The sequence below is a fragment of the Phalangium opilio genome, unplaced genomic scaffold (genome assembly GCF_054372755.1).
Source record: "Phalangium opilio isolate 3A_F unplaced genomic scaffold, DU_Popi_V2 ptg000105l_1, whole genome shotgun sequence".
Taxonomy (NCBI): domain Eukaryota; kingdom Metazoa; phylum Arthropoda; class Arachnida; order Opiliones; family Phalangiidae; genus Phalangium; species Phalangium opilio.
This window is the reverse complement of record NW_028324207.1, coordinates 11,068,667-11,086,993: the sequence shown is the minus strand read 5'-3', so window position 1 is coordinate 11,086,993 and position 18,327 is coordinate 11,068,667. Positions and strand designations below refer to the sequence as shown.

Genomic DNA, 18,327 nt, shown 5'->3' with positions numbered 1-18,327 from the left:
TCATCAGATAATTGGCGATTTCTTGAAACATTTTTATCAGAGCTAGATTTTCCGCTTTAATCTGACATTTTCGAACTGTGAATTCCTTCAAATTTTCCCTGAATATTTGGCCACTTTTTCTTTAATTCGAGTAGGACTTAGCGATAAGTTTATTGTACTTCGACCCTAATTTTTGTATCATAGATCTATCCTATAGGCCTACTGATTAGCTGATTACTCTGGTTTAACGACAGCTACACGAAATATAACTTAGCCAATAGGAACCCGCCAGGAATGCTTCACACGTCCCAAAAAAAGCCCAGTACAAAGCCCAGTACATGGTGAATAAGAACGTACCTGTGGCAACATGAGTGGAGTGGCGGTCCTCCTTTTTGCCGAGTTTGTTGAGCAATTGTACGGACTTGGCGGCGGACAAAATCTGGGGCAAAACGGGTCCGAATACGAAGTGCTCATCGCTGACATCGTGCAAGGTCAACACATTCTCCCAAAAGAACTCGTCCCCCAAATGCAGCCCCTCCTTCCGCTCAATGGCGAATTCAGAGTAAATGTCCCGCAGGTTGCCACCAATCACTTCCTCGATGAACTCCAAGTAGGGTTTGCAAGACTCCAACAGAATCGTCACCAACATATTAAGCTGACCAAAACATTCACCTCATTCATTAAAAGGATAATCACTGGCTTATATTGAAAATCCCTGACTTTTTATGCAGTTTAGCCCTGACCTTTTATGCAGTTTAGCCCTAACTTTTTATGCAGTTTATCCCTGACGAAATTTTGCCACCAATATCCCTGACCGACCATTTTAAGTACGTGTTTACCAGAGCCCACGGTTCATACAACTTTTGGAGAAAAAAGAATTTCCCTGAGATATCCAGGTTTTTTTCCCCATATACTTCCCTGAGTTTTTTCCCAATTTTTCCCCGTATATGGAGTATCCTATGGAGCAAATGTTAACAAAGGAGGGGAGGGGGAAAATTTGACTATAACATACTCAGAGGACACCCCCGTATCTCTAGTAGAACCAAAGTTGGGTGTAACGTTAATCCTATGGAGGGGGTATGTTTGTGAACGTTTTACTTAATTACTCGGGCCCTATTTGTCGTAGCCCCAAGTTCAAGGTACCGTTGGAAAGGGGGCAAATAGGACTATAACATACTCAAAGGATATCCCCGTATCACTAGTAGAACCAGAGTTATGAGCCTCCAAAGTTGGGTGTAATGTTAATCCTATGGAGGGTATGTTCACGAACATTTTGCTTAATTACTTGGCTCCTGTTTGACGCAAATTTCCCTGAGTTTCCCCTGAGGTTTTTGCCAACTATTTATTTCCCTGATTTTTCCCTGTTTTCCAGGTTTGTATGAACCCTGATAATTACTCCCATATTTAGCATTGCTCGAAGCAATCCTGACTTTTTAGGGAAAAAACTTTAAAATCCCTGAAATTTTGCATAATATCCCAGGCACATGGCATGCATTTGAGGTTTGGAGTAGGGTTATAGTTGAATGTTCAAATGATGCTTACTTGAATGTGTTGAAGTCCGAGGATGTGGGCTTGGTCGAGTTTCCTGGCCAAGGTGGAGAGGAGACGGGCCACTCTCTCCCTCTTGGACGACTGGACGAGGTCCAGATTGGCCACTCCCTCCTCGTACAAATCGAACAGCAGCCGGACGTGCGAGAAGAACGCACTCAATTCGCCCGACAGTTTGACCAGCGTCCAACCCTTTTCTTCAAGTAACAAGTAAAATAACAGACATGACCTTACGAACAGACTATAAGGTCATCCACCCCCACAATTTGAAATAGGTGATAAGAGTACGATTGCGCTTATAAATGAGCTGTCAACTCTTCATTTAGAAATCATCCTTTGCAACTCTGGTGGAACAATATTGCATAAACCAAGCATAAATCCAAAGAAATTTTATCCCCTATTAAAATCGAATTCCCTAATTTTTAAATTTCGGCACATTTTTAAACTCACAGACCAAGTTTTAAATGTCCCTTTTCTTCTCAAAATCCATTTTAAAACTTTCCCTGACCGTTTAAACCCATTTTTTAATTTCCCAACCGTTTTGGCCCATTTTTTAGTTTTCCTCGAACACTTAAGCACATTTTTTCAAATTCCCTGACTCTGTCCAATTTCTAAATTCCAAGACCTTCCAATATGTCCCATTTCTGAATATCCACGACCTTTTCATATGTCCCATTCTTAAATTCCACGACCTTTTCATATGTCCCATTCTTAAATTCCACGACCTTTTCATATGTCCCATTCTTAAATTCCACGACCTTTTCATTTGTCCCATTCTTAAATTCCACGACCTTCCAATATGTCCCATTCTTAAATTCCACGACCTTTTCATATGTCCCATTCTTAAATTCCACGACCTTCCAATATGTCCCATTCTTAAATTCCACGACCTTTTCATATGTCCCATTCTTAAATTCCACGACCTTTTCATTTGTCCCATTCTTAAACTCCGCGACCATCTAGAAATATGTCCCATTTTCAAATATCCATGACCTCCTTTGTCCCATTTCTAAATATCCACGACCTTCTAATTTGGCCCATTTCTAAATTCCACGAATTTCTAATATGTCCCATTTCTAAATTCCACGAATTTCTAATATGTCCCATTCTTAAACTCCGCGACCATCTAGAAATATGTCCCATTTTCAAATATCCATGACCTCCTTTGTCCCATTTCTGAATATGCACGACCTTTTCATATGTCCCATTCTTAAATTCCACGACCTTTTCATATGTCCCATTCTTAAATTCCACGACCTTTTCATTTGTCCCATTCTTAAACTCCGCGACCATCTAGAAATATGTCCCATTTTCAAATATCCATGACCTCCTTTGTCCCATTTCTAAATATCCACGACCTTCTAATTTGGCCCATTTCTAAATTCCACGAATTTCTAATATGTCCCATTTCTAAATTCCACGAATTTCTAATATGTCCCATTTTTAAATTCCGCGACCATCTAGAAATATGTCCCATTCTTAAATTCCACGACCTTTTCATTTGTCCCACGATTTTAAAAATCCGGATCTTTTTTATCATGACCTTCTAATATGTCCCATTTTAAAAATCCCTGACCCCTTCTCTGTCCCATTTTTAAATTCCACGACATTCTAAATTGTCCCATCATTTTAAATATCCCCGATCTATTTTATCAATTCTATAGCAAACGGAAGAAGGAAGGAAGGAAGGAAGCGGGAAGTAGAAGTTGGTTACCTCCACCATTCCACGACCTTCTAATATGTCCCATTTTCAAATTCCATGACCCCTTCTTTGTCCCACCATTTCTAAATTTCACGACCTGCTAATATGTCCCATGGTTAAATTCCCAGATCTTTTTCATCCATTTTTAAACTCCACGACATCCTCTGTCCCATTTTAAAAATCCCCGACCTTCTAATATGTCCCATTCTTAATGGGACATACATATGACCCCTTCTTTGTCCCACCATTTTAAAAATCCCCAATCTTTCTTATCAATTCTAGCAAACGGAATCAAGCAGTTCATGGTTACCTGGTCGATTGAGTTCCTTCTCGATTCGGTTCAGTGGCATCTTGATCTTCCGCAGTAGATGGTGGAGGGAGCAAGCGAAGCCTTGGTAAACCTTGCTCCTCGTGTCCCACAACCGGAACTCGGACTTGACCACGCTATTCACGAAGTTCTCCAACTCAACCAGACAAGTGGCGTGAAAACAAAATGGCTCCAAAAAAACCCGCAACGACTCCTTCATTCGTTCGGAGGCAACGAAAAACATAATATTGCGATGGTTTCATTGTCAAAATAAATTGCAATATATAGGGGCGTGCCGTTCCCCGAAGGGAGCGTGGTATGACCCTACTTCCGGTGGGCGTGTTCTCTTGGCCCACTCGAGTGGAAAAGTGGAACTTCCCTAAGAGACATCATTCAGGCCGGTTTGGCATAAATTTTTAAATTGAAAATCCCTGACTTTTCATGCAACTTATCCCTGAAGAAATTTTGAAACAAATATCCCTAGGACCATTTTAAGCAGTCTGGGAAATAGCAGAGCCCACTTCCTCTGGTCCAAGGACCAGTTCATTAATTGCTGGGAGTATTTTTTAAATTTAAAAGAAGTGGATGGGGACCAGTTTTATAACAAAATCTATAGGAGAACAAAGGCTGGGACCAGTCCAGAGAACAGGGACCAGTCTGGTCTGAGAAATGGCATGCACACTTCCTCTGGTCCAAGGACCAGTTTATTAATTAATTGCTTGAAATCGTTTTTTTAATTCGAGAAGAGCATGGGGTTACTGGTCCTCGGGACCAGTTTATTAATTGCAAATCTATAGGAGAAGAAAGGCTGGGACCAGTCCAGAGACCAGGGACCAGTCTGGTCTGGGAAATGGCATGCACACTTCCTCTGGACCAAAACCAGTTTATTAATCTATGACCTATTAATCTATGGGAAAACTAAGGCTGGGACCAGTCCAGAGACCAGTTTACTATTTCGGACACTAGGGGGGTCACTGGTCCCAAGGACTAGTTTAAAAAATATCCTTAATAGTTCCCAGACTGATTTTAAGTCCGTGTTTATCCGCAGGGCCCACTTCCTCTGGTCCAAGGACCATTTTTTTAATTGCTGGGACTAGATTTAAAATTTAAAAATGCATGGGGTTACTGGTCCACGGGACCAGTTTATTATTTGCAAATCTCTAGGAGAACAAAGGCGGGGACCAGTTTATTATTTCGGACACTAGGGGGGTGGGGGGTCACTGGTCCCAAGGACCAGTTTAAAAAATATCCTTATTTCCCCCCCAGACTGATTTTAAGTACGTGTTTAGCCGCAGTGCCTTGCACTTCATGATGACACCTGCAGCCCATATTTATCATATTGTTCGAAGCAATCATGGTTTGATCCACCAAACGAAATCCCTGACTTTTTTAGGACAAAACTTTAAATTCCTGACTTATCTGTAACCATTTTCCCATATGCCTGACTTATGGACCGTAAAAAACATTAGGCTGGGTTCAAAAGGTCATAGCTGCTACCACCATCCATTATTGGAACACCGGCCACCCCCTGTTTATATTCCCTTTAAAGCATAGCGCGGCTCCAGTGGATCTCCTACAAGGGTACGTACTTTCCTCCTAAACTCCGGCTTAATTGGCAAAGGCATTTGTGGGCGGGATTTATACGTGCACTTATAAACCACGCCCACAAATGCCTCTAGCTTCGCCAAGATAAAACTGGTGTTCGTAAGGAAAGTCAACTTGTAGGAGATCCACTGGAGCCGCGCTTTTCTTTAAAGGGACTGTAAAGAAGGCATCTGCGGGTGAATAAAAATTATTTGAAATAAGTCAGAAGCACCACGTGACCTAGGAGAGGCGTGGGTGGTTCAAAGAAGCTTAGTTCGTTTTATTTCGAAATTAAACTACCGCTTCCGGGGGAAATTGGCGCTGCAATCTGGTGAAAAACAAGGACTAGGTGTTAACTAGTCCCACTCTATGCAGAGAAGCAGTCTTTCCATCTTGTTGTCACGTGGTGCCTGTGACGTATCTCAAATAATATTTAACCGCCCGCCGAGATGGCATCTTCACGGTCCCTTTAATGAATGAATGAAATGTAACGTACGTGATCGAGATGAGTGAAGCTGATTCGGTCCTTGAGCCCAAATCCGTTCAATCCATATTGGAAATAAGTCAGCTTCGTCGTTCCTTGAAGCATCCTTCGATAATTATAATTAATCAGAATTTGGTTTTGGGGAATTAATTTTAATTAATTGCGTGCCACTAATTACCATAAGATTTCAGTCATTAGCGTTTCCTCACTTATCCTTAATTCATTCTTCCTAAAGACAATTAAAATTTTAAAAAGTTGTTAATGTTAATTAATTATTGAGAGTAATTTAGGACTAATTGGAATTAGAATAAAGACGTCACTAAATAAACAGTTTAAGTGATTTAAAAGTGCCTGCTACTACTAATTAAGATACATTTATCTTAAAGGGGCTCACCGGCGCTGTTGGGGGGGGGAGACCGCCCTTAGTTCAGGGGGAAAACACCCAGCTCTTTGGCCATAAGGAATGGCGCCACCGTCGCGGTGGGCGTGGGCGGGTAAGCAATATGCTAACCAACAAAGTTTGACCCCTCCTTCACCCCAAACAGCTCCGGCCATCCCCTTTAATTAGGGAAGTTTAAGTTAGTGGTGTGCTAAAGTGACTGTTAAGCCTTGGATTCGAGCATTTGTCGAGTTTTTAACAAGTTAAAAAGCTACTCGAGTATTGCAATATGTTGTTATCGAGTATCGTATCGAGTCGAGTACTCTATTACAATATGTTGTTATCGAGTCGAGTACTCGTCTCGATACTCGAACCGAGTACTCAAATTTAACGAGTACTCGCGCACCACTGAATAAAATAGTGAATATATCAATTAGAACTATGACTCTATCTACAATAATAAAGAAGATACGAGTATTTCAATATGATCTTATCGAGTACTCGGACCGAGTACTCAAATTTAACGAGTACTCTCGCACACCACTGTACAAAATAGTGAGTAATTCAATTAGAACTATGACTCTATCTACAATAATAAAGAAGATACGAGTATTTCAATGCGTTGCTATCGAGTATCGAGTCGAGTACTCGAACTGAGCACTCAAAGTTAAAACGAGTACTCGCACACCACTGTATAAAATAGTGAATGTATCAATTAAAACCATGATTTTTAAGATGCGAGTATTTCTATTTGTTGTTATCGAGTGTTTGGTCGAGTACTCGGCACGATACTCGATCCGAGTACTCAAAGATAAACGAGTACTCGCCCACCACTGTACAAAATAGTAAATAAATGAATTGGAACTATGACTATATCTACAATAATAAAGAAGATACGAGTATTACAATATGATCTTATCGAGTATCGAGTCGAGTACTCGAACAGAGTATTCAAAGTTAACGAGTACTTGCACACCGATGTACAAAATATCGAATAAATGAATTGGAAATATGATTATATCTACAACAATTAATATACGAGTATTTCAATATGATACTATCGAGTATCGAGTCGAGTACTCGGCACGATACTCGAACCTAGTACTCGCACACCATTGAATAAAATAGTGTATATATCAATTGGAACTATGACTCTATCTACAATAATAAAGAAGATACTTGTATTTCAATATGATCATATCGAGTACTCGGCACGATACTCGACCCTAGTACTCGAACTTAACGAGTACTCGCACACCATTGAATAAAATAGTGAATACATCTACAATAATAAAGAAGATACAAGTATTTCAATATGTTCTTATCGAGTATTGTGTCGAGTACTCGACTCAAAACTCGAACCGAGTACTCTGCTCAATACTCGAACCAATACTCGCACAACACTGTAACAAAATAGTGAATATAACAATTAGAACTGTGATTCTATCTCCAATAAATAAGAAGATAAGGAGTACTTCAATATGACCTCATCGAGTATCGAATTGAGTACTCGAGTCTAGTACTCGGCTCGATACTCGATAAGCTCTGCATTCCAGTAAGAAATGAATGAATAATTAGTATATAATTACTGATTGGAAATGTGTTGGTGGAGCCACTGACTAGCTTCGAAATGATAATTTAAGAACGGGATGGGTTCATCATCGGGTGCAAACTGAACAAGCGGAACTGGTTGAACCTCGACATCGGGCGTCTGCTCAAACCCGGAATCAGTGGAGGGAGTGTGCGCCAGCAGCGGGGGAGCATTATTATTATCAAATAGAGCCTCAACTTCATCGTCCTCCGAACTCGACTCAACCTCCTGAACTACGTTGACGTTGACCCGACTGCCAACCTAACAATTCAATTAAACCAAGAAAAGAAAGCATTACGCCTCATTCATTGCTTCTAGATGGCGCCATCCATTATTTAAAGTTTCTTCCAGATGGCGCCAGATACTTATTAGAATTGCTTCTAGTTGGCGCCAGATATTGATTAAAAAAATGTTTCCAGTTCGCGCCAGATATTGTTTAAAAAATTACAGCATCCAGATCAGGCTGAGAAATAAGGCGGTGGTCCTGGACAAATGTCCACTTTAAAAATTAGTTGGACCAGTTTAAAAATTAAATGCTTGGGGGTCTACTGGTCCTGTGGCCACTTAATTAAAAACTTTCCAAGGTTTCACCATTTTAAGTGGGCAATGTTTTTATTTCTCAGCCTGATCCAGAACAGGCTTCAAAATGACATTTTTTTCCAAAACGGCTGTTTCTTCCAGAATAGTGTTTAAAAATAATTCTAATTGGCGCCATACGTCGCTTAAAAATGTTTCCAGTTGGCGCCATACGTCGCTTAAAAATGTTTCCAGTTGGCGCCATATATTGCTTAAAAATGTTTCCAGTTGGCGCCATATATTGCTTAAAAATGTTTCTAGATGGCGCCATATATTGCTTAAAAATGTTTCTAGATGGCGCCATATATTGCTTAAAAATGTTTCTAGATGGCGCCATATATTGCTTAAAATGTTTCTAGATGGCGCCATATATTATTTAAAAATGTTTCTAGATGGCGCCATATATTATTTCAAAATGTTTCTAGATGGCGCCATATATTGCTTAAAAATGTTTCTAGATGGGACCATCTAATATTTAAAGTTTCTTTCAGTTGGCGCCATACATTGTTTAAAAATGTTTCCAGTTGGCGCCATACGTCGCTTAAAAATGTTTCCAGTTGGCGCCATATATTGCTTCTAGATGGGACCATCTAATATTTAAAGTTTCTTTCAGTTGGCGCCATACATTGTTTAAAAATGTTTCCAGTTGGCGCCATATATTGCTTAAAAATGTTTCCAGTTGGCGCCATATATTGCTTAAAAATGTTTCCAGTTGGCGCCATATATTGCTTAAAAATGTTTCTAGATGGCGCCATATATTGCTTAAAAATGTTTCTAGATGGCGCCATATATTGCTTAAAAATGTTTCTAGATGGCGCCATATATTGCTTAAAATGTTTCTAGATGGCGCCATATATTATTTAAAAATGTTTCTAGATGGCGCCATATATTATTTCAAAATGTTTCTAGATGGCGCCATATATTGTTTCAAAATGTTTCTAGATGGCGCCATATATTGTTTCAAAATGTTTCTAGATGGCGCCATCTAATATTTAAAGTTTCTTTCAGTTGGCGCCATACATTGTTTAAAAATGTTTCCAGTTGGCGCCGTGTATTGTTTAATTCAGATGGCTAATTGGATAGTTTACCTGTGGAGGGGGGAGCGGACGTGGTGGAAAGACAAAACTGTTGGATGTTGAGAGAGTGACGGGGGCGACGGGGGCGGCGCCTCTCTCGGCGACTAGAGACAATTCCAAGGGAGCCAAATTGAGCTGATGATCTAACCCAATCAAATTAACGATTAATGAACAATTTAAGGCGACTCCAATCAAAGATAATATTTTTAAAGGGAGTACAACTTAACTATTATCGTATGGCAACAAAATATCTCACATTTTGAAATAGACAAATATTTCACCAATAATAAACCTTATTCCCGATGCGTGTGCCAAGGCTTAACGCGCCGCCATTTCAACTGACAACCAGTCCTAGGCTAGCATCCAAAATAATCAACTGGTCCTTGGACCAGTTCCCTTAGTCTCCCATAGATTTGCAATAAATAAACTGGTCCAACTCCACTTCTTCGATTTAAAACTGGTCTAAGCAATAATAAACTGGTTTTGAACCAGAGGAAGTGCGCTGCTATTTCCCAGACTTTTTTTTTTTTTTTTTTTTTTTTTTTTTTTTTTATTAGAAGAGAGAAAGGCCAAAAGGGAAATATTCCGCGGGCCCGCCCAATACACAGTGTTCATTTTTTTTTTTTTTTTTTTTTTTTTATATATACAGTGTTATGTACAGAAGTAGTTATTATTGGGTTTTCTTTGTTTGTTTTTTTTTTTTCTTTCTTTTGTTGGGTCGGTTGAACATGGGTGGTTTTTTTTTTTTTTTTTTTTTTTTTATGACATATTTTTTGTTAGAAATGTTGGACGCAATAATCCGTGTAAGTCGTTATTTGTAGAGCCCGGTATCGTGGTCCGAGGAGCCAAAGCCCCGGTCAGCCCGGTCTGTTGAGTCGAGGCGGGTAGTCTCTTCTGTGGGGCCCCGAAATAGAGGAGTAACAATCAGTTTCGCGATTTTGGATCCAGGCTGGAGCTGCAGAGTGGTGGAGGAGAGGTTGTAAAGGATGACCTTCACATCGCCTCTATAATCCTCATCAATGATCCCACCTCCGATATGGATGCCTCGTTCCAGGAAATGGTAGAGACCTCTGATAGTGCCAACATGATTAGGCGGTAGTGCGAGTGCAATATTGGTGGGGACGGCGGCTTTATCACCCGGTAACAGAGCGACAGGTGAGACGCAGTAGAGGGGGTAGCACCCAGGTCTGGTGCCGCGAGGTGAACGGGCGGCCGGAGAGAGACGGGTGAAAAACATGGTAGAGGCGGATGTGTCCGGCGTGGGCGGGGGTGAAGATGACGGCCGGTCAGGGAAGGAGGAGTTACCATCGGCCATGATGAGTGGAATACTGTTTCCAGATAGTCAGGACCAGTCGGATTACTTCTAGATTGTGAAGGTTGATTTGTTGAAGGATGTTAGGAAATTGTAGTGGACGTTGTGGGATATGGGTGCGGAGTTGAGCATGGAGAGGAGCATATAAAGGACAAGCGGTGAAGATATGGTCTGGTGTGTCAGGGAGTTGACAGGGGGGACATAGATCGGAGGGGAGTTTGCCGTATCGATGCAAGAGGACCCCAGTGACCAGGCGGCGGCAGAGGAGGCGACTGAGAGTAACCTCTTCTGCACGGTGTAGGGCAACGGGTGGTGCCGGACGTAGAAAAACGTGCGGGCGGTAGAGGGACTGCCGTAGGCCTTCCGCCGATGTTTGCCAAGTGGTTTGATAATGAGACGCTAGGCATTGCTTGAAGACCCTTGTAAGAGTAAGTCGGGAGTAGGGGATCCAGAGATCAAGCTGCTGGGGTGCGATAGTTAGAGCGCGGCGGGCTGCTTGGTCGGCCAACTCGTTCCCCTGGATACCCGTATGTCCAGGGCACCACAGGAGGGAGATTTGTTGAGGAGAGGCCACAGTAATTTCTTTATAGGTCATAGAGACCAGAGGATCTTCGGAGGTACTTTTCAGCATACGTAAGCTCGATTGCGAGTCGGTACAAATAATCAATTGAGAGTGAGGGAAGGTTTGGCCAAGTCGTACGGCTTCCCAGATGGCAATTAGCTCACAGCGAGTGATATCATGATGGACGTTAATCGTTTTTGCGTAAGTCCAGCCAAAATTCTGGACATGGAGTCCAATGGCATTAACAGGAGCTGTAGGTAATTTTGAGGCGTCAGTATATATGATCAAGGGGTTATCGGGATCACAGAGCGTTGCTAGATGGCTGTAGAATTCCTGGCGGAGTTCTTCGGGGGTGAGATCTGCCTTTGGGTGGTTAATATAGTTGTCGATGATATTGACGGACGGATTATCCCACGGTGGGCGTGAGAGGTGTACTGGCGGGAGTATAGTAACACCCCCGCAGTCGAGGTGTAGGGCGCGAAGAGTAGTAGTAAGGTGATGTTGAAGTCTAACAGACAGTGAACGACGGGAGAGGGGAGGTAAGGTCCGATGAAGGAGGGGCGGCGCGGCGGCGAGGAAACCGTGGACCGAGAGGAGTTTGGCCAAGTGATTGAGCTCTAACGAAAGCCTGCGAAAGTCTAGTGGGTAAAGTTGACTTTCTACCGTCATGGCCGCAATAGAAGTCGAACGGGGTAAACCAAGGATCGTTCGTAAGGCAGAGTTTTGAATTTTGTCCAGTTTGCGAAGATTGGTGTGGCAGGCGGTACCATAGAGGAAAGCTCCATAGTCCAGAACAGCACGGATAAAGTGGGTGTAAATTCGCAGACCGATAAGCCGCCGAGCGCCCCATTTAAGGCCCATAACGGCTCGAAGAACGTTAAGACGTTTCGAGCATTTGTTAGCGAGTTCATTGATGTGATTAGTCCACGTGAGCTTAGGGTCCAACCAGAGCCCTAAGTATTTGTAGGTATGAACTTCGTCCAGAAGATTCCCATCTATATGGAGGGAAATATCGTCATCCTTGCGGTGTTTACGAGTAAATACCATGTATTTGCATTTGTTATATTGTAAATGAAAGTCCCATTGTTCTATGAAAGCGGCAGCTAGGTTGAGACAGTCTTGTAGGATTTGTCGGGCAATGGCGAGGGTGGCTCCGGTGGCCCATATAACTACGTCATCAGCATGGAGGCCTCTGGCGCTCTGATTGGGAAAGTCCTGACCGAAGTCATTTATGGCAATTATGAATAGAGTGGGGCTCAGGGGGCTCCCCTGGGGGACGCCTGTGTTAATAGGGACGTAGTGAGAGACTTGGTTATTAAACTTGACACGTAAGCGACGTTGCAGTAGAAAATCAGTAAGCCAGGACATTATGTGGCCTGACAGGCCAAGTTCTGTTAGACGACGTAAGAGGTGGTCAGAGTGGACGCTACCAAAAGCGTCCTTAAGGTCTAAGAAGACTGCAACTACACAGGTCTGTGTGGTGAGAGCCGTGTGTACATCATCGACGAGGCGAATAGGGTGTTCCATAGTGGTGCGACCCTTACGGAATCCGCTTTGGTAGGGCTGTAAGAGATTGTGCATTTCCAAGAAGTACAGTAGCCGGCGGTTGACCAGTCTATCAAATAACTTTTTCAGGGTCAGGAGTAGTGCTATGGGGCGATAGCTTTCCGGTGATGTGGGGTCTTTGCCAGGTTTTAAGAGAGGGATGATGGTAGCATCATTCCAGTGGGCGGGGAAGTCATGGTGGGTCCAGTGATGATTTAGGGTTTGGAGAATTTTAGGGAGGAAGGTGTGCGGCAAGCGACAAAGCATTTTGTTTGAAATCTTGTCGGCCCCCGGGGCCGTTTTTTGTAGTTTCGGGAGTACATGATAAAGTTCACCTAGGGTGAAAGGGTCATTTAGATCGAGGGGAGAATCCGATAGAGGAGGTGGTATGGCCTCCAAAGTAGATGTGAAGTAGATTTGATGGTAATGCTGTGCCAGGATTGTTGCTCTTTGGAGGTCGGCGGTGTTGTTCGGCGGTGGTGTATAGGTGACGCGAGGTCTCGTTGCCCATTTGAGTTTTTGCCATATGTCCCCACTAGGGGTAGATGGTTGTAGCGTATCGCAAAATTCCCGCCAGCATCGGGTTTTCTCCCGTTTTAGAGTAAGGCGAAACAAGGCACGGGTATGATGGTACAGTCTATAGTCAGTTTGGTTGTGTTGCTTAGAGTATCGATTACGGTGCCAATTGGCCTTTTCGTGAAGCTGGCGGAGTCTAAGGTTCCACCAGTAAGGAAGCCGCGGTTTATGGGGAAGCCGATCGTTACAACGAGGCGGGGTTGGGGGGTGGGCAAAGGATAGAATGAGGGACTGTAGTTCAGAGAATGTTAGTGGTGTGTCCGGATCGTGGTCTAGATAGGCATCAGCGGCAGTTCGAAAGGAAGTCCAGTTAATTGGTCGGCAGATTGTGGGGTGGGAAGGTATCGGGGGGTGGCCATGTCTTATGGGGGTGGGGAGAGTAATGAGGATGGGAAGATGGTCGCTACCTCCCTTTGGTAGAGGGACCCAGGTTAGTCTAGGAGCAAGGGATGAGCTGGCAAACGTGGTGTCAGGAGCCGTACTGCGCGCTTGAAGAGGACGCCGGGTATGTGTGCCATCATTGATACAGCATATGGAAGGGTTGATATTGAGCCAGCTTGTGATATGCATTCCCTGCGTATTACAAAGGGCAGTGTCCCAAGTTGGATGATGGCCGTTTAAATCCGCGCCGAGTATCATAGGATGCGGTATTTGACGAGACAACATATTGAGATCTTGGTCAGAGCTGGAGCCCGATGGATCATAGAGGGAGGACAATTGGAGAGGTTGGCCTCTCCAAGATATAGAAATCGTGATACCTTCAACTGTGGGCGGGGGTGTCACAGTAAGTTCGGTTGGTGAGAGGTGTTTCGCAGCAAAAATCGCTACGCCACCGCCACGGGGTGGGGGGAGAGTTGGGTCAGAGGGGCGATCTTTTCGAAAAATCGTATAGTAATCGGTATAGGCGTTGAGGGTTGCATGTTTGGGTTGTAGCCAGGTTTCTTGTAGAAGGATGATATGTGGAGTATATGTTTGGATTAGGGCGACAAGGTCACCTTGATTGGCCAGAATGCTACGAGCGTTCCATTGAATGATAGTGAGATTGGGATATGGCGTATTATTGGGCAAAACAATTTCTGAGGGCGTGTTGTTTGTCTTCCGGAAGTTTTTGAAGGATATCTTTCCGGTTGATGGTAGTCTTCAGAGTGCGGTTGAGGAGGACAGTGAAAAGGGAAATTATTTCGTCAAAAGAGGGCGGAGTCGGTTTGGCTAGGGTAACTACGATGTCGCATAGCACATTGAGGATATCTTCGGGCTGGCAGGAGGGAAGGATGGGGCCGGAGGGGGGGCGGGTAGGGGGGTGGAAGGGGAGACGATTGGTTGGGGGAAGGTGGACAGGGGGAAGGGGTGGGAAGTCTGTAGCCGAGAAGGTCGGAGTGGGGTTAAGTTTATTAAAGGCCTGTATAGCGGCATAGCGAGAGAGATTTTGTTGCTCTTGTAGTCTGATGATTTGAACTTCTTTTAGTCGGTGAGGGCATTTGATAGAAGACGCAATGTGATCGGAATTTCCACAGTTAGCACAGTGTTTCTGTCCTTGACAATCCTGGCCATCCGGGTGATTAGCTCCACATGTAACACAGCGGAAATTACTTTTACAGTGTTTTTGAGTATGTCCAAAGTGACGGCATCGTTTACATTGCATTGGTTGACGAACATAAGGAGCAACCTTATAAATTTGATAATACATTCGCACTTCTGTGGGAAGGTCTGCGGATCCGAAGTTGAGGAGATAGGTGGAGCTAGTGGCCCCTAGTCGGGTTATTTTTTTGCAGGGAAGGCCTTGCCGTTCCAAAGCATCCGCTATTAAAGGTTCCGTTAGATTTTCGGGGACTCGATAAATTACCCCTTTATTTCCTGGTTCCTGCGGGTGGCCGGGTGTAGTGATTGAAAATTTGATTTTGTCCATATGATCCCACTTCATTAATGTGGCATGTTGTTGGGAGGTTAAAGGTGCAACCAGTAAGGCTCCACCACGTAGTACTCGCAAATCCTTAACTTCTCCTACAGTATGTTCGATATGGTGGCAAAGTTTTATAAAGTCCGTATCATGGAACGTTGGGCCTTGGCCCTGTTTGGTCTGTTCCGGCGTAATCTTTCCTTCTCGGGTGTCTTTTGGTTGAAAAATAAGCGGTTTAATTACTTCAGTAGTGGCATTTAGATCCATGTCCTCCGATTGTCGTGGTTGAGAGTTCGTGGTAGGTTGTTCGTCATCGTAATTGAGTGAGTTAGGAGGGTCGCTTGACTCTTTTTTCCGTTTTTTAGGAGAGTTCATAGCAGAACAGAAAGGGAGGGGGAAGGGGAGAAAGCAAGAGGGGAGGGAAAAGCTGATACACTTACACAGAAACCAGAGCACAAAGAACGTGACTGGCAAACGCACTGTCAAAAGTCAGAGTGTATTTCCCAGACTTCTAAAAAATCTGGTTATTTAAAATATTTTTCGACTCCAAAGCAGACGACGCCTCATTTTGATCCCAGATTTGTCAGTTAAAATCGCGCGATAAGCCTTGGCACTGACTGCTGAAAAATCTGGTTATTTAAACTTATTTTTCGACACTTAAGCTGAAGACGCTTCATTTTGATCCCAGATTTCTCAGTTAAAATCGCGCCATAAGCCTTGGCAATGAGACTGCTACAAAATCTAGCTATTTACCAAATTTTTCAACTCTAAAGCAGACGACGCTTGTCAGTTATAATAGCGCGATAAGCCTTGGCACTCGGAATGCTAAAACATCTGGTTATTCAACTGATTTCTCAACTCCAAAGCAGACGGCGCTTGTCAGTTATAATAGTGCGCTAAGCCTTGGCACCCAGACTGCTAAAAAACCTGGTTATTAAACCTATTTCTCAACTCTAAAGCAGACGACGCTTGTCAGTTATAATAGCGCGATAAGCCTTGGCACTCGGAATGCTAAAACATCTGGTTATTCAACTGATTTCTCAACTCCAAAGCAGACGGCGCTTGTCAGTTATAATAGTGCGCTAAGCCTTGGCACCCAGACTGCTAAAAAACCTGGTTATTAAACCTATTTCTCAACTCCAAAGCAGACGACGCTTGTCAGTTATAATAGCGCGATAAGCCTTGGCACTCGGAATGCTAAAACATCTGGTTATTCAACTAATTTCTCAACTCCAAAGCAGACGACGCCTACTCATTTTGATCCCAAATTTATCAGTTAAAATCGGGCGTTAAGCCTTGGCACACGCATTGGGAATAATTTGGGTTAGAGAGCTGGACGAATTAAACTATTACTAATTAGGTTAATACTCCCGTTAAAAAATTAAGAATATTAAGAATATTAAGAAATAAACGAAAGGTAAAAATGAACCTAGTTGCGGGGATTGGTGATGGATTAAACATAAACTAGAAGTTCCTCGGGATAATTTCATCAACAAAAACAAAACGCAACCTAATGAGTCTTCCTAATTAAAAATAAAACACTCTTGCTAATTAATTAATATTAGAATTAAAAGGGATTAAATAGACTACATGCTGCGTTTTAGGATCGAAAACAAAAACTTACCGATGCCGTATCTTTTGGAGTTAAGCTACGCAGTTTCTTTACCAAACTTGAAAAGGCATTGGCGTGCCGATTCTGAGCTTGAATAACCAGCTTACGATGCAAGCTAATAATAAGGATATTTTTATTAAAAAATGTAGTAGTGGCAGTTCATGTTAATGGCCCATAGAGAATAATGCAGTCAAAGGCAGGGAACTGCCATTACTCCGCTTACAAGGTAAGAGTAATGGCAGTTCATGATATTTCCCCATAGAGCATAATTCAGTCAAAGGCAGGGAACTGCCATTACTCCGCTTACAAGGTAAGAGTAATGGCAGTTCATGATATTTCCCCATAGAGCATAATTCAGTCAAAGGCAGGGAACTGCCATTACTGCCTCTACAAGATAAGAGTAATGGCAGTTCATGTTAATTACCCATAGAACGTAATTCCGTCAAAGGCAGGGAACTGCCATTACTGCCCTCTACAAGGTAAGAGTAATGGCAGTTCATGTTAATAACGCATAGAACGTAATGCAGTGAAAGGCAGGGAACTGCCATTACTCTGTCTACAAGATAATAGTAGTGGCAGTTCATGTTACTTCCCCATAGAGCATAATGCAGTGAAAGGCAGGGAACTGCCATTACTGTGTCTACGAGATAAGAGTAATGGCAGTTCATGGTAAAAACTCATAGAGCATAATGCAGTGAAAGGCAGGGAACTGCCATTACTGTGTCTACAAGGTAAGAGTAGTGGCAGTTCATGTTAATAACCCATAGAGAATAATGCAGTCAAAGGCAGGGGACTGCCATTACTCTGTCTACAAGGTAAGAGTAGTGGCAGTTCATGTTAATAACCCATAGAGAATAATGCAGTCAAAGGCAGGGGACTGCCATTACTCCGTCTATGAGATAAGAGTAGTGGCAGTTCATCTTATTTCTCCATAGAATTTAATGCAATAAGAGGCAGGGAACTGCCATTACTCCGCCTACGAGATAAGAGTAATGGCAGTTCATGTTAATTACCCATAGAGCATAATGCAGTCAAAGGCAGGGAACTGCCATTACTACCTCTACGAGATGGCAGTTCATGTTAATAAGCCATAGAGCACAATTCAGTCAAAGGCAGAGAACTGCCATTACTCCGCCTACGAGATAAGAGTAATGGCAGTTCATGTTATTTCCCCATAGAATTTAACGCAATCACAACTTCACAAGATCAAGATATCAGACTTACTTTTCAGATTTAACCCAGACATCAGGAGCAATTACATCCAGATGACGATGGTACAAGAAATTTGAGACGATGAACTTCTTGCAAATGTCAAAATTGACGCCATCGTTCTCCTCCTACATTCAAAAATTAATTAGAAATTGAACTGAACTTTAATTTTTGGGTCGGATTGAGACCAAGGCTTACCGTAATTCCAATTACTCCGTGAATAAGTTTATCAATGTCATTAGAAAGACTCTTAACCCGCTTGACAGTTAAAGGCGGCATACTGAAGATAGCCTTAAAATCAACCAGGCAACTTGGACTCCCACGACATTAATGTAATCAGTCAAAACTGTTCGAAATATCGACAATAAATAATACAAATTTGGCGCGA

At 42.8% G+C, this 18,327-nt stretch overlaps 2 protein-coding genes across 2 annotated transcripts in view; one reads left to right on the top strand and one right to left on the bottom strand.

The window, feature by feature from the left end:
* Positions 1–18,327, top strand: part of LOC149629961 (uncharacterized) — a 38,077-nt gene that overhangs the window by 3,468 nt on the left and 16,282 nt on the right. The gene's annotated exons all lie outside the window — the stretch shown is intronic.
* Positions 1–18,327, bottom strand: part of LOC149629962 (gamma-tubulin complex component 5-like) — a 24,495-nt gene extending 6,168 nt beyond the window's left edge. Inside the window, exons 1-11 of the mRNA XM_089851644.1 lie at positions 18,138–18,327; positions 17,955–18,067; positions 16,743–16,845; positions 16,548–16,641; positions 9,239–9,369; positions 7,573–7,835; positions 5,783–5,833; positions 5,617–5,710; positions 3,540–3,750; positions 1,522–1,724; positions 337–634 (exon numbers count right to left, since the gene is read on the bottom strand). Coding sequence (XP_089707770.1) covers positions 337–634; positions 1,522–1,724; positions 3,540–3,750; positions 5,617–5,710; positions 5,783–5,833; positions 7,573–7,835; positions 9,239–9,369; positions 16,548–16,641; positions 16,743–16,845; positions 17,955–18,067; positions 18,138–18,218 — 1,642 coding nt within the window. The 5' untranslated portion in view covers positions 18,219–18,327. The remainder of the gene's footprint in view (positions 1–336; positions 635–1,521; positions 1,725–3,539; positions 3,751–5,616; positions 5,711–5,782; positions 5,834–7,572; positions 7,836–9,238; positions 9,370–16,547; positions 16,642–16,742; positions 16,846–17,954; positions 18,068–18,137) is intronic.